Here is a 24,695-nt window from a genome sequence, read left to right as displayed (position 1 = left end):
TTAAGTGATATATATATATATATATTATAATAAAATTGAGAAATCTTTGATATTTCAAAATATACACTAACTACAGCCGAACCAGTATGCTACATGTTAAGACACATTTTTATCAATATTTATTTGAAATTGTATTTGACTATAATATAATGTCAAATGTATATGGTCACCTTATTTGATAATTACTAGTAATTTGAATGATTTTCCAGTTACTCATAACTACTCAATACTACTTTGTGGTCAAAATTTATGAAACCAACATATTCCTGAGAGGCTAAATGTAAGTGAAGTGTTTATAAGAAAAATTAAATTAAATTATGTACAAAATCTTCATAATATAATGTGTAAAGCTACATTTGATGCCCGTGAACACAATCGATGTAACAATTAGTTTTAAGCGTTTATATCTCTTAAACAATTTTATTTAAAAAAAAAATATTTTTATTTTGATAGTTTTGACAAATTCACAAAGTTTAGTTCTCATACTAAAAACTATGTGGTATTTAAAAATGATTATTTACACTACCTCTCCCTCGTCAAAAATTACCCGAACGCAATAGGAGGGTTAAAGGAATATTCCGGGTTTAATACAAATTAAGTTCAATCAACAGCATTTGTGGCATAATAATGATTACCACAAAAATGTATTTCAGCTCGTCCCTTTTCTTTAAAAAAAAAAAAGCAAAAACAAAGGCTACAGTAAGGCACTTACAATGGAAGTGAATGGGGCCAATTTTTGGAGGGTTTAAAGGCCGAAATGTGGAGCTTATAATTTTACATTAATTCTTCTGTTAAAACTCTTGTATTATTTGAGCTGTAAAGTTGTGTAAATCATCATTTTTACAGTAGTTTTGGGTTTTAGGGTTTGTTGACATTACATCATCATGACAACGAAGTTGTTAAATTGGTTATAACTTTACACAGAAAAAGTTAGTAAGTGATTTTATCACACTAAAATAATTTTTACAAACATATTGTTTATGTCTTGTGTCTATACTATTTTAATGTTCAAAAATTGGCCCCCATTTACTTCCATTGTAAGTGCCTCATTGTAACTCAGATTTTTACTTTTTTTAAAAAAGGAGGGGCAAGTTAAAATTAATTTTTGTGGTACTCAATATAATGCCACAAATGCTGTCAATTGAGCTTAACTTGTATTGAACACGGAATATGAACATATTGATCACCCCAGGCAGAGTAAAAGATTGATTTTGTGATTTTAAGGATTTCTGGTTTTTTTAAATGAAGTTTGTGATTATTCTGAAAACGTATTGTTTTATCCAACCCTAATGACTACCTGACTATGTTGCTCAACATTCACAGTTCTTTTTCTCTCTCTGTTTATAAGGTGAGTCTGGACTCTCGAGTGAGGGAAGTGATCAACAGGAGGATGCAGGATCCAACCCCTCACATATTTGAGGACGCACAGCTGCAGATCTACACCCTCATGCACAGAGACTCCTACCCACGATTCCTCAACTCCTCCATCTACAGATCACTGGTGCAGGGGGGGTCACGCTCTTCGTCTGAGTCATAGACCCCCTCTCTCTCCCTCTGTCTCACATTCTCTCCACCCACCCCTCTGTTTCTCCCCATTTCTCTCCATTGCAAAACTACTCAAGGAGAAAGTACTCCTTTTATTGTGTCATCATGGTTGGATTATTGTTTTTATTTTTTCCCCCTTGGTCAATGCTCCTATGTCATTTTTGAGGGAATCCCTCATTTTTTGGTGTTTCTCCTGAATCTGCACAGACTGAAACTGGAAGACACGGGGTTGAAAATGCTTTTGTCTTTATTTTTACGTTAAACACATTTTACTTCTGTCTTCTGATGTCTCTAGTTAAAAAGAGCTGAGAGGGCCTCAGCAATAACATATACTGGAGTGACCTGACCAATCTGCTCCTCTCTCCTCAACCGTGTCCATTTTCTATGTGCTCTGATTGGCTCTCTGAGGCGAGAGGCTGAGTGGCGATTGGCTGGTTGATTGTAAAGAGAGGAAAGGCACTTTTTCCAGGTGCAAAATGAATAGGTACAAACCAATATTTAGAATACTAATCAATTTACAGACCCAGGCGGAATCTGATGACCGTATTCGCATTTTCTGCACTGCTTTTCGAAGGAATTCTGTGGAATGAATTTAAAAATGGTAAAATGTGTTAAATAGAGTACTACATTCTTATTGGTAGCTGTAAGCATTTCACATTAGCCAAAATATTTAACAAACAAAAATGTCTGGGGCGCCAGATGTGTAGAACTTCATCAATGACAGACGTTCCAATTGTGCAGAAATCTGTGGAGATTTCTGCAGATACAGGTTCCGTATGGGCCTGGCCATTTCTAATAACTGATATCAATAAGATGAGATAGAGGACCAGCGATTTGAGATAAATCAAAGAAAAAAACATGAGAGAATGCCAGGGTTTTAATTAGACTGGTCACTCAAACACATTTCAAATTGAGTATTTTTAATGTTATTTATTTTTTTATTAAACTGTGATTTGATTTTTTTTTCTTGTACATACAGTATATTAAAGAAAGCTGGAAAAGATGCGACATACTGAGCAAGCTGTTGGTACTGAGTGTTCAATAGCACTGTATCAGCCCTCACTGTGTGTGTGAGTGTGTTTCTAAGAGGTTGTTGGGTGTAAAAATCACAAGTTTCTCTGGTGCCTCCTGTAGGTAGGATAAGGTACTGCAGTTGAGCGTAATAGACCATTTCTATCCGTTTTTGCTTCAGTCCTGGTAAACTGTTTTTCTGTGTTTCTGTCTGTTTTTCTGTCAGAAATGCCTAGGGATTTTTTTGAGCAGCAAATATGAGACACAAAATCTTAGCTGTGTTTATTAGAGACACAAAACTATACGAGAACGCCGCTCCAACTGTTTTCAGTTACTTAATAGATCATGTGTGTTATATTGTTTTTCGGCTGCATTAAAAGAACAATTCTCTGAAACACAAGAGAATCTATGGCCACTTTAGTACAGAAAACCTGTTAAACTGCAGTAAAATTGCTGGATTAACCTTTTCCGACAAATTTACCACATCTGCTATTCACACATGATATAGCGTTCCATCTTTTATCTGTTTTGATACCATTCACACATCAGCACCAAAATGCCATTGAAACTCTGTGATGTCACTTGCCCAAAATGCCCTTCTCGGAAAGAGAGAAGCGCTAAATTCGGAATCGCACTCTACCATTCCACTCCTACTATTTCTGCTCTATACAGAATTTAGCCAAGGTATTTCATTTAACTGTTATTTCTACATGTATATAATGTAATAATTAAGATTTTCGACTCACTGGCTCAAACTCTTTGACAGCAGATTTCTTACATCAAAGCGTCCTCACCTCATACATGCTGAAACCGGTAATCTTATGGCTCTGTTCACGCAGAATCAATACAGATATTTTCCGACATATTTTTGTGACGAAAAATTGCCCTTTTCACACATGACCAAATGGAAATGTGTCTTTTGAAAAAAGGTGTTTTCTCATGCCTTTTACACACTGTGTGTTTTTAAGGGGACTTTCTCCTACAATATTTGTTAGCATTAGCAAGAAAAAGCACTGCTTGAGTTGTATACACTGTACAGGTAGCCTTACAAAGAAGCCATTAGCTGCTATAAAAACCCATTTGAAGTCAACAAGAAATCAAAATTGTATCTATTCATTTATTTACAGGTCCCTAGTCTTATACTAAAAGATTCGTCTGTGCACATTATTAAAATGTTAATTTTGGGGGGCAAAACACAAAGCACATATGGGTTTCCATATAGGAACATTTCAATTATGTCACTCCAAACATTACAAGTTGCTCGCTCAGATAGTGAATCAATTTCAGTGTTATGCGTGCACTCATGCTAAAGCTTGTTTCCTTAACAGATGCCTTCGACGTTGACATATTGTTCACCCCAAAAGGACAATTCTGTCATTGTTTACTCGTGTTGTCCCAAACCTGTATGACTTTATTTCTTCTGTGGAACACAAGGAGATATTAGCTGAAAGTTTACCTCAGTCACCTTTAACTTTTATTGTTTGAAAAAAAAAAAAAAAAAAAAAAAAGATGCAATAAAAGTGAATGGTGACTGAGAGTGTCAGTGTGCCTAAAGTCTCCTTTTGTGTTACATGGAGATCAAGAAAGAAAGTCAAGGTTTGGAATAACATGAAGCTTAGTAAATAACAATTTTCATTATTGGGTTAACTATTCCTTTTAACCAGCTAGATATTAAGAATATAGGGAAGATGACGACAGTGGAATTGGTTGAGTTAGTGTTAACACTGTGAGCTGCAGTACCGCTCGAATGTTTTTTTGTTTGTTTGTTTATCTAAACATTTCTTAATGTGAATCTGAAACCCAATCAGTACTGTGCAAATGGGTCCACACGACAGCGGAGGAAATCCAGCATGGATTTTATCATAGAATTTGTCTTTTTATATCCGCACTGATCTGAATATTGATTAATGAAGAGGATGTGTGTAGAATCTTGTGTTCTCGTCCACTGGAATTTAGCGTTTCCTGTAAGCATCGATTCTTAAACAGTGGTGGTTTCATGCTCCTTGTAGTTTGAGAAACTGATCGAGACCAGGGCTGCGTTCCACTTTACTTTAAACATCCACTCGCTAACTCCCCTAAACACTTTCCCTCGGGGGAATCCCCACCGCCATTTTGAAAGTCCGTTCCACTTTATTAAGTGAGCGAGGGAAGTTTCTGCTGACAGACCCTCAACCTCTCGATTTTGGCCGAGGGAATGAGCCTACTTAGATGTACACTTCAGGGAGCTCCATATCCCACAATGCAACTCGATTGTGACATTAAAGCAGATCGTGCTTCATCAACCCCACCCTCACACAACTCTAATGTATGATGAAAGTTAGGTCAATTAAGCAGTTTAGAAAAGTTATATTGAGATTTAACAGCATAATACTTGTAGCTACCTTAAACTGTTTATCACACAGTTATAGCCTGTGTTCATTGTTGTTACCATTTTCGTTTTTGTAAAGCTTGATTAATCCTTTCTAACAATTAATTCTTATAAAAATATTTTTTTAAACATATAAGATTTATACATAAGCCTCTGACATTACAACTAATCTTTACCTCAATCTGTGGTTGCATCAATCTCCAAAAAACATTGTTTTCTCAGGTGCAAAAATCACTAAATAGTTCCACAAACTGACATCAGCTCTCAACATGCTCCAAGTTATCAAGGGTTTAGGATGTTCCAGTTAAACCCATTGCACGGGTTCTACCAGTAGTGGACACTCACGCAACGTTAGCAATGACAAAGTGGAACGCAGCCCTGTATTTGAGAGAATTCTCAAACAATATCAGAACTCTCATTTCATATTGAAATGGGATAGAAGCATCCACATCCGCCTGGTACTTCCTGGTGTTTTCAGGATTTGGTTATTTGTAAATATATACATCAGAGCAAAATATACAAATCTATATTCAAATAAGAAAGCTTAAAAACAGACTTTGCAGACAGTGGGAATTTATAGGATTTAGTCATTTAGCAGTTTTGTCAAACACAATTTAGAGGAACTTCATGTACTCTAGTACCAAAAAAACAAAAAAAAAAAAAAAAAAACAATGAAATGCCTTTATTTTACTTTTTCATTAGTTGTGCATGAAGATGTACATTTTTAAATATATGTGTAATATATGTGTGTATATGGGTATATATGTACATGAACATACAGTATATTTAGTATTGCTCTTATTGTCCTAAATGATGTGACCAGTCTAACTTAAGCCAGATGGATTTCTGACTGTGTGTGTGTGTCTGATGAAACAGTTATGTACAGTATAAGGTCATGTGAACTAGTAATAGGACAACTGGAGAGAGAGATCAGTATAATTGAGGCCTTTAACAGCTCACTCTCAATATTATTACACGGATACGCACAGTTACACACAATCCCATTCTTTAAATAATATACACTTTAAAACACAGTAAAAGAGGTGAGTGTGCTCGTGGACCTCTCAGAGTTTCACTTTGCATGTGCAATTTGCATTCACACTAAAACCGATTAAATTGCTGGAGGGTCGCCAAGCCACTGTACTGTATGATCATAGCTTCCAACTGTCTCACAAGGCAGATCACATGATCTCCACTGTCAACACACCCATTGGTAGTCACAGCTCATTTACATAACATAAAACTTTGTCGCATCATCAATGGTTGCTGTTGTTTATGTCGCCTCAAATTGCAATCTCATCAGAATTATAGACTTTCTTTGGATTTGTCGCTGCAAATCGCTGTCAGTGTGAACGCAACACACTGTAAATGACGGATTTTCAACAAAATTTGAACACTCCTATTAAAAACTATCCAAATCTAAACAAAGCTGTCTACGTTACAGGTGTTTGAAACATTAAAAACACAAAAATGGTACATCGGAAAGCAAACTTGCAGTGTGGATAGTTTTGCTGCTTTTAATAGGTACTTTAAATAACGTTAAACTCTGTTCAACTTTGTCGCACCCTCAAAGATTACCGTCGCTCATGTCGCCTCACATTGCCAACTCATCAAAAATGAACAACTTCCTGTTGCTTTGTTGCTGCAAATCGTTGTTAGTGTGAACATACCACTACACGATTCAGTTTGTGGCTTTTATATAATCAGCGAAACTGTCTACACTGTAGTGCGGACAACTTCGTTGATTATAATCAATATAATTCTAATTTGTCGCGACAAATTTATCTACACTGTAAGTCTGCAAAACATTCAGAACAAAAAAAAAAAAAAAAAAAAAACGGTACCTCGAAAAGCATGCTTGTAATGTTGACAGCATTTTGATTATAATAGCAGTATTCTAATTTGTCACATTAAAGCTGTCGACATTGCAAGTATGCGAAACATTCCAAACGCAAAAACGGTACATGGAAAAGCACGCTCGCAGTGTGGAGAACTGCGTTGATTATAAAAGGTGCATTCTAATTTAGCGCAACAAAGCCACCTACACCGCAAGTGTGCGAAGCACTGAAAAACGGTGCATCACTTGTAGTGTGGACAACTTTGTTAATTTTTGAATGTTTTCATTTAATTTTATTTTTTTGCATCTTTTGCTTGCAGTGTACAAACTGTGGAAAAGTAGGGGGCATCGTTTCCCAGATGATACTCATCCACTTTCAGCTGAAAAGGGTTGCACAGAACAGACAAGACTTTCACAAACTTGTTTTTGATTGGAGACAGGGACTGTGACCTAGAGCTGCTTATGTTTACATAGATTCCTTTAAGGTGCCAAATTAATCTAGCCTTCTTACAGTCTCAAACTAAGGACATTTGTGTGGATGCGTGAATACAAGAGCAGGTCTGTGTCAATGTGTTTTTTGTTTTTTTTTTAAAGATGTTTGGTTTCAGTGTTTTAATTCAAATCAAGAACTCTAAGTGTGCACCTCACATGCCAGCCTCAATTTTGCCATATCACTTAAACTCATTTACCTTTCTTAATTTTCTCCTCTCTCAGCCACATATTTTCATGAGATTTGCAGTGCCATGCCATATAGCAGTGAGATTGGTCTCTCGCTCATGGACTTCTTTGGACACTTATTTATTGACATTAGCATTATATTTTGTATTAAAATAAATCAAGTTATGTTTTAAAGAGTACATTTATGGATTTCTGGACCATTTTTTTTGTTTCCTGAAGTCTATGGCCATTACTGTGTAAACTCTAGTCACCTTTATTTGCCAAAAACAGGGCACATTCTTCAGGTTGTGGTTGGGATGGACTAGAGGTCCCCTTTAACCCAGACCAGCTCATTACCGGAATTCAAAGAGGATTTCTTCATGAACTCGTCTGTAATATTCCATGACTCTGACTTGGTTGCAGAATTGTTTGAATGTTTTTTAAAGAGAAAATATGACTATAATGATAATAATAAAGATGTTTGTGTTATTCATTTACAGCTTTTCAAGAGATTTACTGTGACTGGCCTCCAAAAGGCTTTTTTACACTTCACTTAACCCTGGGTTAAAATCTTTTTAAAACCCATGTTAAGGGCACTTTTAATCCTGCATTAAAGGAATGTTCCAGGTTCAATACAAGTTAAGCTCAATCGATAACATGTGGCATAATGTTGATTACCACAAAAATGAATTTCGACTTGTCCCTCCTTTTCTTTAAAAAAGCAAAAATCAAGGTCATATGTACATGATCACATGTGAAGTCAGAATGTTGTTTTCAGCTGTTTTGGTACACTAGGATTGGCCACATTATGCTGACTTGCCGACAAGCAGCATCTTTTATCAGACATTTTTGCATAGGCTTCAGTGTGTTTACATTCCCCTGTGGTGCAACTGGAAGCGTGTTGCGTCAGCAGCGTGGGAGACCCAGGTTCTGATTCCATGTTGTAACCAGATGTAATCAGATTTGCATAGTCAGTGACATGTTGATTCAGAGGTTGCATTTTTCCCTCTAACATTACATTTTTACTCCACTAATGGTTAGGTTTGGATTGGTGGGTACAGTTTACAAAACATGCATTCTTCTTCACTGTATTACAGCCTGTTCAGCTGAAAACAACTTGCTTTACAACTCGCTTTATGTCTTTTGTGGACATATCACAGAAAATAGAGCTTACACATGTCCATATGCCCAAACACACTTACTGCTTTGGCCACTGGGGGCAGTGTTTTGAATTTCGGTAAGCACAGGCCTACTACTCCCTACTATTTATGATTTCACTTTGAGATTAGTCTCGTTACAGTGAGGCACTTACAATATGAGTGAATGGGGCCAATCCATAAACTTTAAAATACTCACCATTTCAAAAGTATAGCCACAAGAATGTAAATAATATGCGCGTTGACGATTTCAGTGCGATTAAATCACTTCCTGACCTTTTCTGTGTAAAGCTGTGTCCAATTTTACAACTTTGCTGCCATGTGGATATGATGCTGAATACCCTAAAATGGCTGTTCAAACGATGAATTAAACAACTTTACTGCTCCAATAAGTCAGATGTTTTAACAGAAGAATTAATGCAAGTGCTTTTATAAAACTGTAAACTTTCCCTCTGTTTTCTTTAAACCATCCAAAAATGGGCCTCATTCACTTCCATTGCAAGTGCGTCACTGGAAGCTTGATTTTTGCCCCCTTTTTTTAAATTTTTTTAGGAGAGACTGCTCGTATTCAAGATAATGACTCAAATGCTGTCGATTGCTCTTAACTTGTATTGAACCTGGAATATTTTTACACTTGTAAAATTGACACGTAGTTTTAAAAAGGGGTTAAAAATACTCAAAGCAGTGCTAACCCTAATTTGCAGTTCCAAGGTTATAGTGTAAAACAATGTTTCTCTTGAATTGGGCGAGAAGTTGTTTCGTATTAGGCAACCAATCTTAGGCCATGTCCACACTAATATGTTTACAGTTGAATAAACATTGATATTGCTACAATTGCGTGTTCCTCCTATGAAAAAGGAGACTTTCAAAAAAATGCTCTCTAGAACCGCATACTTTGGAAAATGATGTTCGGAAACTGAAAACTATTACTACTACCACTTCTATTAGTGTAGATGTGGCCTTAAAAGCAACAATGCTTGCCTTAAATATTAATGCACTTTGAATAGTAGAAACATTCTTTCATCATCTAAGAGAACCAGTTAAAATTGAACTTTGGGATGCAAGGATCTTATATGACTTGTTCTCCTAGTATTATCATTTAGAAATTTTGAACAGTCTCCATTTTACCTTCTTAATTTCACCAAAGGATGTATTCACTATACGCATCTTTAGATTCAGTTTAGTACTTAGCCAATGTAGGATTTTCCAATGGCTGATTCTTAAACTTTTACATTTGGTCCGCCTCAATCCTGTATAGTATGTGTAGTTCAGGTCTTGAGGTTTCACCTTAGTCATAAATGTCACATGGGTCAAAACCATTTCAGATAGGACTACCAAAAGCTTACTATTGTAATTCTCATTGAGGATTGAATCAATATAAACCTTTCAACAGGGGCTTGAATCCCAGTAGGATTTTCTCCGGCTTTATCGTTCTCATTGCCTTCGCTAAGTTGCATGGAAATACTGTCATTGTACTCTTATGTGACTCTATATAAAGACTCAATGGAGACAGTTGTTTGGAAGATTCCCACCATATTCCCTCCAATCCATCACAGGTTCAAAGGCCTTTATTTCGTAATGATCTGGTGGGTGCTAAACTCAAAGGAGGTGTTGTTTTGGAGTGTCCAAGAATGCCCTCAGTGATCTCTTCAATCCAAAACCAGATCTGAAAGCATTTATTTAGGGGCTACATAATTAAGAAATGTTGTGACAGCTCAAAGCAAATTACTGCTCAGGCAAAGGCCTGACACATTTCAGCACCTGTGCCTTATGCAAGTCACAAAGGGTCAGTTCTATTTTCAGATTTTATTAAGTTTAGCTTTGGAATTTGATGTTGTAAAAGGAAGGATATGACCAGTTCTATGCAAAAGTCCTCTGGATCAAAAATGAGCCCTAGTGTTAATCATACAAAATCATATTATCTTAATGCAATGTTTAAATAAAACTTCACAAAAAATATTCTAACTGAAACACAGTTGTCCCATCTCAGTTCTCTTACAAAAGTGAGGTGACTATTGGCATGAGTGGATTATTGCTCCCTCTAGTGGAAAACATCTCAAACACAATAAGTGGCAAATCTGGCCATAAAAAATTCACCCAAAAATTGAATTATTAGCATTAGATGTACAAATTTACTGAGACAAAACAGTCCAGTTATTCATATAATACATATGAATCTTCAGTCATGTACCACATTCTTATTTGTTCCTTTTCTGTCTAAAGGAGGAAACATATTGCCTAACTTAAGGCTCAAATACTACCAATAAATCCTTTAAGACTGTTTAAACTATGGAAATGCAACCAACCTAACAAGATTTGGTTAAATCACCTGCGAAATGCACCAACTGCATATACATATATGAAAAGCACACATTCAAAAAATAAGCATGAATGTGTACAAATTCTTTCAGCAATACTCAGCACTCATAGAACAATTTAAAGGCACAAGCGCTACATCAAAAGGCAAAAAGCAAGAACGAGCAAGCTGACTTACTTAGTCTGTCATTGGCAATGTATGAAAGGCAATGATATTACATCAGGTAAAAAAAAAAAAAAAAAAGGACAAAACATGCTTTTTGAAGAAGTGATACTCCCATTATATATTACAGAGCTATGAAAAATGTATTGAAAAAAAAAAAATTTTTTCTAAAAAATAAATAAAATAATAGTACTTCCTTGCACTTATGAATTCAGGTCATCTCTTCATATGAAGAATCCTGGTCACTTTAGTCTTTAACAAAACTGCAGAAAAAGGAGAAACATCAATAATAATCAAACACATTTCCTTATAACAACTATTTACTATAAAATTCTCTATTAAGAAGCTTGTTTTGTCAGGTAAAAAATAATGAAACAACTAAATTGCATAAGGTATGAAGACATCTTGAATAAGAATTATATATTGTATATAGCGGGGCATGTTGTTACACTATTTGGGGAAAGTTATCACTTGGAAACATGCCATTAAATATATCATGTAGTATGATTTTCAACAAATTTAACCTGTAAAAAAAAAACATGAAACAGCCTTGTATGAAACCAACAAATGAAACCGATGCCAACAATCATTTGTGCAGTTGGACTTTGCACTCAAACCTTATAGTAACTTTGATATTGCCCTTGTGACAACTTAGCCCCATTTCCCAAATGTATAAAAATACTTGTCTTGTTCCATTGTTTTGTTTTTTTTCAACTGATTGAAGCAAACCTAACTAAATGTATTACAAAATTATTTTCTAACTGCCATTTTTTTTGCAGAACAGTCTGTCATGCTGGTAAACTGAGTAGAGTGAGTAAATATCACCACCATGTGGTTACATTATGGCATGAAGACACAATGTTCATGCATCACTGTCATATAATGGATTTGAGATTACTAACCAAGGTCTTTTGTAATCCTGAAGTTACTGAATTCAACCACTGACTTTTGTACTGGCAGGTGTGCGTGAGAAATCTTACCTTCCACCGGTTTCCACATTCGTTGCACAGCACGAAGGTGGTCATTGGTTCATCAGCGCTGCGTGTCTGGACCTGCGGAGAGATTGTGCATTACACACAACATTTCTGATCGTTTCATGCGTCAATGAAGTTTAAGCCCACTCGCAAACTCCCTTTTACCCTCAAGACAGTCAGGGTAATGACACAAGCGAGTTGCGGACTTGCGCAAATTTGTTCTGAGCACAATACTTACAGTATGAGGGTTTGAAAAATAAAATTCACACTTCAAAATGTATGAATTTCACTGCATTAGATAAACTCAGATCAAGTGGCATTTATTCTAATGAAAAATAGTACAAGCCCACATTTAAAGAGAAAAAACAAAAAGGTTTTAAATGATTTTATATATATATATATATATATATATATATATATATATATATATATATATATATAAATATATACTTCATGTACAGTACCAGTAGACTATATACTGTTCAAAATTAAGAAAAGAAAAAAGTATTTGGACACGTTCAAGTTTTCAAATGTTAGTGGAACATGTCCATAGAATTTTAGAGGAACCGATTTCATACATTTACTAAAAATCACCTCCTTAAAACTAATTGCAAAAATGGCACCTAAAAGTTAGTTCTGGAAATTGCATCATTTGTTTGCAGATGCCACTTGGTTCGATATCATGCTTAAGTGGCAAAAATGTTTTGGGCCCAATGTATGTGTAACGCAATGCTACATCCCATTCAAACTGACAAAAGACCATTTAAAAAAATGATGGCTCGCCAATCAGCTCACACACTCCATGGCTCAAGCTGATATATTCTTGACATGTAGTCTGATTAGCCAATCGGCTTACATGGTGCAGCTGAAAGGTCCTTCAACATGTAATCTGCTAGCCAATCAACTTGCATACTCTCTCTTTGTCTAGCATTTTATTTGCATATCAGCTGCTTTCACCGCAGCGTGATACAAGAGATTTTCCTCAAAAACCCTCCTCCTCCCCAGCACCATAGGTCTAGATCTGCTTCACAGGGATTGTACGCATGTCTAATTCTGCAACAGCAGCATATCTGTCATGCTCAACACAGCCTATCTGTGTATATACTAATAGTAGCAAGTCTTCATACTTACTCTACCAGCAGTTTAGAAGATCTAGTCCGCCAAGACCAAACCTACAAACTTGTCATATCTATTATGACACCTTGAATTTATTCTGAGAGTTGCCATGACTGAACTGATTATTAAAATCTGCTGCTACTGGTAAGACGTTATAAGTGTTTGTACCTGAGTGTAGGTGCAGTTCTTGCCCTTGCACTTGCCACAGATGAACATGTCAGTCTCTGTGCCACCCACTTTAGAAAGCTGATGCTCTCGAATGGACTCCTTGGTCAGTGCTTTCCTCATCTCTTTCAGCTCTGCACTGGCCATCTCCTGCAACACACGCCTATTAACACAAACACACTTCACATCCTCTAGAGAAACTATAATTTAAAACATCTCAGACCAAATCAAATCTCAGACTATAATAAAACAATGAAAACTACAAAGTGATTTCAAGTTTTTCATGGAAAATTACATCTTATAATCTATACATTTATACATGTATTATTTTTGACCCACATACTTCTGCAGTCATGGTGGCAATACGCTCTGGCGAGATGTTTCCGCACAAAACGTTCCGGCGTAAGTCTGGGTTTTTCTGGTCCTTGAGGTTGGAGATGCGACTCCTCAGTCTGGTCTTATATTTCATGTCGGTAGACTTGAACTCCTGGTAGATATGTGTATCATGCAGTCCGGTCAAGGAAGTAAAGCATTGACTCTAAAACCAGTGCAGCTCAAATGCATGATTTTTCATTTTCCTTTAAGCCACAGATGGAGTGGTAAGACAATACACAGTCGTACTGACTGTAATGGGGTAAAAGGGAAAGGAAGAGGAGAGAACCAGACGAATCATCATGTCCCCGGCATGACATACATCCCCCCCTTTCCGGGGGGTCGGACCCACGTTCTCGGACCTGGGAGGGAGACAAGGGGAGAAAAAAAAAAAAAAAAAAAACGTACTCGCCGGTTCTCTGATACGCCATAGCCTGGTCCTCGGTCACCCCTCCACCCTCTAATGGATGACAGCTGCTCCTCCCCGGGTGGATCGGAGGCAGTCCTCCGGCCCCTGGCGGACGGAACTTCCCGCCGTGTTTTGGTGGATGGTAGGGGTCTCCTCCGCCCCTGGCAGCGGCCCGACAGCTGCAGGCGGTCGGTAAGGAGCCCCTCTTCCCCACGCGGTCACCTGTCGTTCCTCCGTTTTCAGGTGGCCGGGCTCCTCCGTCCCCCGGGGGTAGTGGCGAGGACTCTACTACGGTGCATCCATCCTCCTTCTCGGGCTTCGGCACCAATGTAATGGGGTAAAAGGGAGAGGAAGAGGCGAGAACCGGACGAAGCATCAAAGTAATATTTAATTAAACAAAAACACATGAACAAACACATACAGGGCAGTTGCCTGTAGCTCTCTCTCTCTGCCAAACTGCCGCCTCCAGTGGCATTTATCCCTCTCGTCGGCTTGTTTAGCCTGATTAGGGGCCGGGCGTGTGTCATCACGGCCCGGCCCCCCTCCTTGCCAGACTGACAAATCTGAAAACCTACATTCCCACTCTTCATACTTGATTGTGACAAATATACTACAGTAAAAATAGCTAAGGAAAGGCAAGATGTTACAAAGCAACTAATGGGGTATAATTTAGTTCAGCACCAAAATATAAGCAAAGCTAACAAAATGTAGTATTTGGTAATGAGAAGGATATAATCTTCAATCTGTGCTGCCAAGTGTTCACAGTCTGCACCGATTGTTTGGTAATCATCTGAAAAATATACAAAAAAAAAAAAAAAGAGGGTAATTACCTTCGAAGGTGTAAAAATAGTAAAATTCAACATATTCAATGTAAAGCTGTTGTGTTGTTTCCTTGTTACAATACCTTCTTATTTTAGATATTACTGTATATACAGAGACAACTGTAAATTAGCCATTCCTACTGTAGGTTGATTTTCCTGAAAACTGTAAACACTGGTGCCATTCAAACTTTGCTCAGTTTATTTCTGCAGTCTAAAATGTCAACTTCGGGCTTGACAAATAGCATGCATTTGGGGTATGGTGGGACTACCTGTAATAAGCTGTTTAGTGGGGAAATCACTTGTTTTTAAAACAATGGCAGACAGGGGGTGGTACTGAAGGTTAGGAAGGTGTTTTAAAAACAATCCGTTTGGTGCTGCAAAAGTTAAACTCGTCTTAATATCCAAAAAGGATGACAAACTAAGCCTTCTAATTATTATGTTACTTGTACTACTATTACTACTATTTTCAATATGAGAAGCAGTCTCTAGGATGTCCCTTAAAGAACCAAACTTGCATCCAAAGGAACTATGAATGTGCCAACTGGCCTTTAACAAATTCTGATATTTAATGTGGCTAATCAGTGGTTCTGTTCCCTTTCCTTTTCAAACTTTAAATCTGCTCAACGCTTACCGTCGGTCTGTAGGGCTGACACCAGCAGCTCTCTGCATTTAGTGCGCACACTGTCAGTCGTGACGGGTGTAGGTGGGAAGGTGGTGAATTTGGGTGTTACAGGGGTGGTGGGAGTTTTTGGCGTCTCCGGTTTGTTACTAGACAACAAAAGATGACGACAATTCAAAGGAATATTCTGGGTTCAATACAAGTTAAGCTCAATCGACAGCGTTTGTGGCATAATGTTGATTACCACAAAAATTCATTTTGATTTGTCCCTCCTTGTCTTTTTGTTTTTTTAAAGCAAAGATCTGGGTTACAGTGAAGGCTAAAGTATACTTCGGTTGTCCGCGTAGCTGATCACTCCACGCTCAGTATGCATGATGCAAATTTCATCATCAGCACGGTTTGTACGATATTCTCAACATACGGACAGTCCTCATCTGTGTTCATCATTGCCGCATGCGCCTGCCATTGACAGATACTGTGTAAAGTTATATTCAGCTTGGCAACTGTTACCATGAGGACATAAGGCCATAAAAACTCTAAAATGAACATAAAAATTAAACAACTTAAAAAAAAAATAATTAAATCCAGGTGCTTTTATAACATTTTAAGCTTCACATTTCTGCCTTTAAACCCACCAAACAATGGCCCCATTCACTTCCATTGTAAGTGCCTCACTGTAACCTCGATATTTGCGCGATTATTTTTTCTTTTCCGAAAAGATCAAAGTAAATTTTTGTGGTAACATTATGCCACTTGATTATATTATATTACAAATTATTAATTATATTATATATTGTTTATAGTACTTTAATTGTTTTTAATAAACCAATTAGCCACTGCTTTTGTAACATACATGTCAATGCTTTGATCCCACAAACCTGGTGTCACTGGATCCAGGGCAGTCTTTCGAAGAGGAGGACTGAAGAGGAGATCCTCCTTTCTTTTTCTCCTCTGATTTACCATCAGAACCATCTATAGAGACAATAACATTTAACGTCCAGCCTTATCACTCCTTTTCACTACTAACATAATGCACTAAGACACTATTGGTTTGGGGTCTGATATCACGCTCATTTACTTACCATCTGTATCGCCTACCCAATAATTTTGTTATACTTAATGTATTTTGATTTTATAATGCCTTTGTGATTGCCTTCAGTGCCCTATATTCGATGTTTTTAATAGCTAACAGCATGAAAATTTTAAACGCTCTACCTTCAAACCAGTGTAACTGTAATATACTTGAAAATTACTATATGAATTTATGAGTTCCAAAAAGAAAGTATCAGTTCTTGTAATCAGTTTTTAAATGGTATCCATTCATTCCCAAATCGACTTTCACATTTGATTCATGCAGAGATATACGGATTAAGTCACTAATAACACCTTTAAAGAGTTAGTTCACCCAAAAATGAAAATTCTCTCATTATTTACTCACCCTTTTGCCATTACATAATTTGTGTTCTGCAGAAGAAAGTCTTACACATCTGTAAGACTTTCTTCTGCAGAACACAAATTATGATTTTTAGAAGAATATTTCAGGTCCATACAATGCAAGTGAATGGAAGCCAAAACTTTGACACTGCAAAAAGCACAAAAAGGCATTATAAATGTAATCCATACGACTACAGTGTTTTAATCAATATTTTCAGAAGTGATATAGTTGTGGGTGAGAAACAGATCAATATTTATGTCCTTTTTTGCTAGAAATTCTTCCGCCTGCCCAGTAGGGGGCGATATGAAGAATGTGAATCACCAAAAACACAAGAAGAAGAATGTGAAAGTGGAGACTGACTGGGCAGAGGGGAGAATTTATAGTGAAAAAAGGACATAAATATTGATCTATTTCTCATCCACATCTATCATATTGCTTCTGAAGATATGGATTAAACCACTGGAGTCTTATGGATTACTTTTATGATAATTTACTGTATGTGATTTTTGGACCTTCAAAATTTTGGCACCCATTCACTTGCATTGTATGGACCAAAAAAGCTGAGAAATTATTCTAAAGATCTTCATTTGAGTTCAACAGATGAAAGAAAGTCATACACATCTGGGATGGCATAAGGGTAAGTAAATGATGAGAGAATTTTCATTTTTGGGTGAACTTTCAATAAGGACTTGAACAGAAACAAACAGCTGCCTTTCCTTTTATAAGACAACTTTTACATCTAAGTTTTTGCATTCAATTTTAAAGAATCAATCATTAATTGTACATGGTCACGTTTTTTTAAAGCAGTCTGGTTGTGAATGCAGATGTTAGAACTGTACCGAGTAGTTTCTTCCAGGCCTTGATGAGTGATTTTGCCAGAGTTTGCACCTCCTCATCCGAACTATGTTTCCGCACTGCGTTTACCGACATCCCGATCCGTGTGGACTGCACCGTACAGAAGATGAGAACAAGGGAAATAACATATTCATTACTATAAATGCAACACTTGACTACTAACATTTTTCTAATGGTAAATTCTGAACCAAATAGTGATATTTAGTGACTTATAATTCAAATTGTGCCACCAGTGATGGACTTTCCCCATGCTACTGTCAGAAGGCAAAGGCCATAGATGAATTTTGAGCATTAAAACAATGTGATGCAATGTCAGTCACAATCGTAATGGATTTGCACCAGAACACAACCTGTCAACTAAGCACTGCCTTCAAACTGTTGACTCTTCTGCACTAAAAATGCTCACAATATATGAATCAAGAAGGGAAAAAAAAAAAAAGAAGTTCAGAGGTTTACCTATTTTATTCAAACAGACAAATTCCCAATGACCTGCAGTGCTTGACAGAATAAAAAAAACAAACAACAACAACAAAAAAAAAACATTTACTCATGTTGAATATGTTCAGGCATTGATCTAGTAAGAATGATGCATAGAGCTCTGGAATATGACCTGTCTTGCTCTATTTGTATTCATTTTTCTTCTGTTCTTAATTTCAAAACAGCATGTCTGTTTGTTTATCTTCTCTACCCATACTAACCAAATCCACCCAACTTAAATATTACTACAGTTAGGGCCCTACTTTAAGCGCAGATTTTTGCGATAATTCATACACACAAAGTAAGTGGGCATGGCCATGAAGTTTAGATATTTTCGTGCGAGCGTGCGCTAAGTCAAGGCGCAAGTGGGTTTGTCAAAATTACATGTGCATAGTGCTAATGGGCTGGGTCAAGTGCAGTTTAATTTGGAGGTTCTTCTCCAGTTATTGTAGCAACTGTGTCCATTATACAAGTCCATTCCCTCAAGCAACAGTGATATAAACAGAGACAGCACATTCATAAGAAGCTGGTAGTGTAAATGGACTGTATGCACTGAAAGAATAGAAATATGGACTTTTTTTGTGCATTAACTGCGTCCTTGAAAAAAATGACTATGAAATCTAGAACAACACATGCTCTGCCAGAAGAACCATTGTCCAGTGCCGGCCCTACCTATTAAGCGACATACGTGGCTGCATAGGGCCCCCGTGGCCACCATGGTTCCCCCTACCACACCAAATAAGTATTTGGCAAAAAGTGTAAATATCACTGGGCACACAGCCCAGCTATGTGCATGCTAATAATCCGATGGAACCTGTCAAAACTATTAAAAATATTACATTTGCTTTGAAGAAAAGATATGGAGTAGATAAGTTTGTGAATTTGACAATGCTTAGCCTAAGATCTAGTGTGGCGACATTAGTTAGACAGGCTGGTTTGTTGCGTGGGCGATCGGGGTTCAAATCCACTTTTTGGCAATTCCACTATTCTCCCCTTAACGATCTATGTAAGTGAGAACAGATAGTACACACCATCAGGAAGTCATTTATTTGAAATAAAATTAACACAAAAGGTGTAAATAAAGTGTCTAAGGGGAGTGTGATATCACTGAAAGTAAACGCGGCTTTCCCGTCGATATTTGGGGGCTCACTAAAGGTTGGGCAGTGCAGAGAAGGGGGTGGACGGGAGCAAGCACTCCTTCCCCGGTCTGGAACGTATGGGTGGCGGCCTTTTCTAGTGGCTCGGTGAAAAGCGAGGGCTTGGTTACCCATTTCCTACACCTGAAGAGGCCGCTCTCTCTAAAGCCGTGCTCGGCATTTGAAGATATCAGTAACGAGATACCATTACATGACACATCAGGTGCGTTTTTTTCCACTGCCAGCAATGTAGTTAAGTTCCGTCACAATACTTATTAGATTGTATACTGTTTTATGATAGTCTACACCAGGGTGCAAAAGCATATGCCACTATTTACAGGAAGTGTAAATATCATCTACTGTACCATATCTTAATTTGGTAATTTAATTCTCTTATTCATTTGCACTGAACTTATATTTATAAATATTTATTATTGTGTGCATGTGATATGTTTGTTTGGTTTGTTTAAAAATTATGTTTTTTTACTTCTGAAGAAGTTATAGCTGTGCACTGAAAAACTAGTTGATAGATTTGCATTCTGAAGCTTTATGCTTTTGAATAAATAGACTTGTTTATTTGCACAATTTAAACTTGCTTAGTTATTGATGTTGGGCGTGTTTAGATAGGTGTACTTGTAAGGTAGGGGGGCCCCATTTTGAAAATCTGCTTTGGGCCCCCATAATGCTAGTGTCCAGTCCAACTGAGATACCTGTAAGGTTTCCAAAGACATTTTCATGTTCTTCAGCTCTTGCAGCAGGTCAATGGCACCATCCTGAAGATTAAAACACTTTGATTAGAAAAGATCATAACAGACAACTCACAGCTGTAGGTTTCAACGACTTCTCAAATGCATATGCATTATTACACAATTAGGTTCTTTAACATTAGGAAGGTTTAAAAAAAAATCTGCCAATATGCACGTGCATGTTGTGTTTTGGGTACGACACAGGGACTGACTGGTGCAAAAGTTTAAATAAAAGAGTGTTTTTGCGCTGGAGAAATTTTGAGAACAACCAGCTGCTAGCTCATCACAACACACAAACGCTTCAAACATGAAAGCAAAGGCCACATGTGATTGTGCAGTCTAGCAGGATGTCTGTCTGGATGAAACAGGTGACAATCATGTTGAGTATCTACAACTCATGCCTGTTTAATTAAACAAACAGAAATTAGCGCGTGGATAAAAATCAATCGGCCTCGTACTCCTACGTAGTAATAAATAAATGTTTAAAACCGTGCAATAAGTCTAAGCTGTGACTAAACTGTCTGCCTTTATAATTGATGCCCTGTTACAGGAATGAAGGCACTGTTGATGTTACCGCCTAAAAAATATTTGTTTGCAACATGCATCAGTAAAATGATGCTATAGGAAATAGCATCACACTTACTGTGTTTTTCTTATGCACCATTTTGTCCAGCTTCTTAGCGATGCGCTCCACTTCTTGGTCTTTCACCATCTTCAGGGCTGTTTGATGGCGCCCTATGCTCGAGCCTCCATTTATGTGTGAAAATGCGCCCGTCTCTGTGTCTCTTTTACTGGCCGTATGAGAGGAATCTGCTACCTTTCTGTTCACTCTCGACTGTTGTGAAGCACGGCATTATGGGAAGTGTAGTTCATATGACCCACCCCAGTGTGCAAGCGAGAGTTGGTTCAACAGACTAGACTAGGTAAATAACATTAAAGTAATAGTTCACTCAAAAATGAGCATTTCTTTCATTATTTATTCACCACCCGTATGCGGTTCCAGATCCGTAAGCTGTTATATTTTCCATGGAACACATTTTGAAGAATATTCACACGTTTTCCAATCGGGTCACGAAAATTTCTTTTGTACTCGTTCTTTTCAATGAACCGGTTGATTCGATTCACAAATTTGACTGAACCGGTTCTCGAGTACGATGTTCACTGGAGTGCAAGTTTCAGTCAATAATGACTTAAATTTTAGTCTGTTCCTGATTATAAAGCTCAAGAAGACTTGGAAGATTAGTTGACTATTTTTAATAGTGCTTTTTTTGGTGTGTGTGTGTGTGTGTGTGTGTGTGTTTCTGTCATTTTGAAGCTTGAAGGAGTAGCCAGGATGCCGCAACTGCAGTCTCTAGGTACGATCATAATTTCAAGCACGATTACACTTCCTAGTGCTTGACACATGCCCAGTGCACTAGATGGTGCTAGGAAGTGTAATCGAGCTTGAAAACATGATTGCTAAGGAGACTGTTGATGTCAAGATTTAAAGTGAAAAAGGAGTTATGTTTTGGTCTGCTCTCACCCAAAACTGGTTGTGTCGCTTCAGAAGACATTGATTAAACTACTGGAGTTGAATGGATTACTTTTATGCTTCCTTTATTTGCTTTTTGGAGCTTCAAAATCTGGCCACCATTCACTTGCATTGTATGGACCTACAGAGCTGAGATGTTCTTCTGAAAAAATGTGTTTGTGTTCTGCTGTAGAACGAAAATCATACACATCTGGGATGGCATGAGGGTGAGTAAATTATGAGAGAATTTTCTGACCTGCGTGAAGATTCATCAAAATAATTATTGCCACACAATGGAAAGAAAGCTGAGGTTTGAATGGCATGAGGTTGAGTAATGACAATATTTTCATTTTTGGATGGACTTTTCCTTTAACCTTCAGAAAAACACAATACCAAAATTGTGACAATTGTTTATTGAAATAATAATAATTTTGTATTTACTAAATACTGGTTAAAAAATGACAGCAGCAGCTAGCTGTATTTAATGTATCATAGTAACAATTTTGGCAGAGAAATATTTTAATCTCCCTAGATTCCAAAGTCACACAGCTATACTAACTGTACTACTATACTAACTGTTTTGGTGCAGATTTTACAGTAATCCAGAGACAAATGACAACAGCCATAAAATTTATATAAAACGTTTATGGCTCAATTTCTTCCCTGTAATGAAAATAAATAAATAAATAAAACACTAATGTTTTTAGCAAAGTTTATCTAATGATTTGAATTCCATTTCACTTAGTAGTGACTTTAAAAATGTAAAGGCAGACACATTGATATAACTGTAGTCAAACATCAATGCTTTCACTGTATGCAACTGCTAAATGGGGATAGACAGTATTTTGGCAGATACTGATAGATACTGACATAGATTTGAAAGACTGGTATTTTGGTGTGTGGTGAACTGATTTCAGTTAAACAGATGATTTATCAGTAGAGGGAGTCATTGTAACACAACTGAAAAAGTGTTATCACATTATGTTCAACACATCTGTCTCATGGTAAAGGCTATTAAAGGGATAGTCCACCCAAAAATGAAAATTCTCTCATCATTTACTCACCCTCATGCCATCTCAGATGTGTATGACTTTTTTTATTCTGCAGAACACGGTTTTTATTTATTTATTTATTTATTTTTTCAGAAAGAATGGGAAGGTGAATTGACTTAAAATGACAGAAATATCGATCTGTTTCTCACCCACACTTATTTCACATCGCTAATGAACATATGGATTTAACAACTGGAGTCTTAAAGATTACTTTTATGCTGTCTTTGTGTGATTTTTGGAGCTTCAAAGTTTTTGTTACCATTGACTTGCATTGTGAAGACCAACAGAGCTGAAATATTCTTCTAAAAATCATCATTTGTGTTCAGCAGAAGAAAGAAGTCATACACGTCTGGGATGGCATGAGGGTGAATAAATGATGAGAGAATTTAGTTTTTTGTTTTTTGGGTGAACTATCCCTTTAACTGAAAATAAAATAGGCCAGTAAACATAAGAAGTGCCCCTATTAATAAAATCCAAAAAGAATGTGTATATGATTTCTGTTGAAATTTCTATAATTTATTTCAAATTGAAATAGCTAATTAAAGGTTCTTATTTGATTCCATTATGACTGGTTTCAAATTATCAGAATCCTGTGCAGATTATTTTGGGAATTTTTGTGGAATGGCCAGCTCAGGTCCCACTCACTCAGGCAGGAAACCTGGTCTTCATCAGCCTGCTGAGGTCATCTCTGATTATACTGTAACTGGACCGGGTAAAGTCAGCCCGGCTGGCTGGCCAGAACATGACTTGTTCCTGCTATACATTCCCTTTATAGAGACGTTGCCATTCTTACTTTAGGCCTTTGTTGTGTTTCAGAAAAATGTGCTGACTGACATGATGTGATTTCACTCAGTTTATCAGTGAGAGGCTGTTGTCCTATTAATCTGTCATTACAAGACATTGTGTCAAACTGCTTTTAAAATGGGAAATTACAGGCTACATTTTTTTTAATTTCTTAAAAATATATACATATTTCCTTAACAATTGTTGTAAAAGGGAAATTCTCTCAACATTTACTCACCCGTATGCCATCTCAGATGTGTATGTCATTCTTTCTTCTGCTGAACACAAATGAAGATTTTAAGAAAATAATTTCTCAGGTCTTTTGGTCCATACAATACAAGTGAATGGGTGTCAAAATTTTGAAGCTCCAGAAATCACAGTTGTCTGCATAAAAGTAATCCATACGACTCCAGTGATTAAATCAAAATCTTCAGAAGTTATATGACAGGTCTGATTGAGAAACAGAACACTTTCACATTCTTCTTCTTGTGTTTTTGGTGATTCACATTCTTCATGCATATCGCCCCCTACTGGGCAGGGAGAATAATGTCAAGCAAAAAATGATTTATATATTGATCTGTTTCTCACCCACACCTATCATATCACTTCTAAAGATATGGATTAAAACACAGAAGTCGTACGGATTACTTTTATGATGCCATTATGTTATTTGAAGCATCAAAATTTTGGCTCCCATTCACTTGCATTATATGGACCTGAAATATTCTTCTAAAAATCATAATTTGTGTTCTGCAGAAGAAAGAAAACCATACACATCTGGGATGGCATGAGGGTGGGTAAATTACAAGAGAATTTAAATTTTTGGGTGAACTATTCCTTTAAGAATATTATTTTAGCAAGTTTTATTTTTCTTAACTTTTTTTTAGTCAAAAGAAGTGTATTACACATTACATTTTAAATTACTGTAATCAGATTACAGTTACTCAGACGTTCAAATTAATTAATTAATTAGTACATTAATTGGGTTACACGTTTTTCTAAAACAATATTAATGTGAAACATTGCATTTAACTAATCATTGTATGGGAGAAACAAGTGCATGACTTGTGTGTGACAATGAACAAGCAGAAAACAAGCAATTGTTAAGAATTTGGGTAACACTTTACAATATGGTTCCATTTGTTCAAATTTACTAATCTTGGTTAACGTT

The 24,695-nt window shown here is 36.8% G+C and overlaps 2 protein-coding genes across 5 annotated transcripts in view; one reads left to right on the top strand and one right to left on the bottom strand.

Moving 5' to 3' along the window:
* LOC127419119 (regulator of G-protein signaling 20-like) overlaps positions 1 to 7,911 on the top strand; it is a 69,938-nt gene extending 62,027 nt beyond the window's left edge. For all 4 annotated transcript variants that reach the window (XM_051660260.1, XM_051660258.1, XM_051660257.1 and 1 more), the window contains one exon: positions 1,349 to 7,911. In XM_051660260.1, coding sequence (XP_051516220.1) covers positions 1,349 to 1,537 — 189 coding nt within the window. In that variant the 3' untranslated portion in view covers positions 1,538 to 7,911. The remainder of the gene's footprint in view (positions 1 to 1,348) is intronic.
* LOC127419122 (transcription elongation factor A protein 2-like) lies at positions 7,086 to 21,018 on the bottom strand. The gene is made up of 10 exons (XM_051660265.1): positions 20,823 to 21,018; positions 20,144 to 20,206; positions 17,805 to 17,910; positions 16,409 to 16,502; positions 15,543 to 15,679; positions 14,824 to 14,880; positions 13,653 to 13,807; positions 13,313 to 13,459; positions 12,035 to 12,106; positions 7,086 to 11,317 (listed from the first exon to the last, which is right to left on the bottom strand). Exons 1-10 carry the CDS (start codon positions 20,889 to 20,891, stop codon positions 11,309 to 11,311), a joined length of 909 nt encoding a protein of 302 aa, XP_051516225.1. The 5' UTR covers positions 20,892 to 21,018; the 3' UTR covers positions 7,086 to 11,308.
* Positions 21,019 to 24,695: the final 3,677 nt, after the last annotated feature.

Source organism: Myxocyprinus asiaticus, chromosome 28 (genome assembly GCF_019703515.2).
Source record: "Myxocyprinus asiaticus isolate MX2 ecotype Aquarium Trade chromosome 28, UBuf_Myxa_2, whole genome shotgun sequence".
NCBI lineage: Eukaryota > Metazoa > Chordata > Actinopteri > Cypriniformes > Catostomidae > Myxocyprinus > Myxocyprinus asiaticus.
Note: the sequence above shows the minus strand (reverse complement) of the source record. Positions and strands in the feature narration are given on the sequence as shown.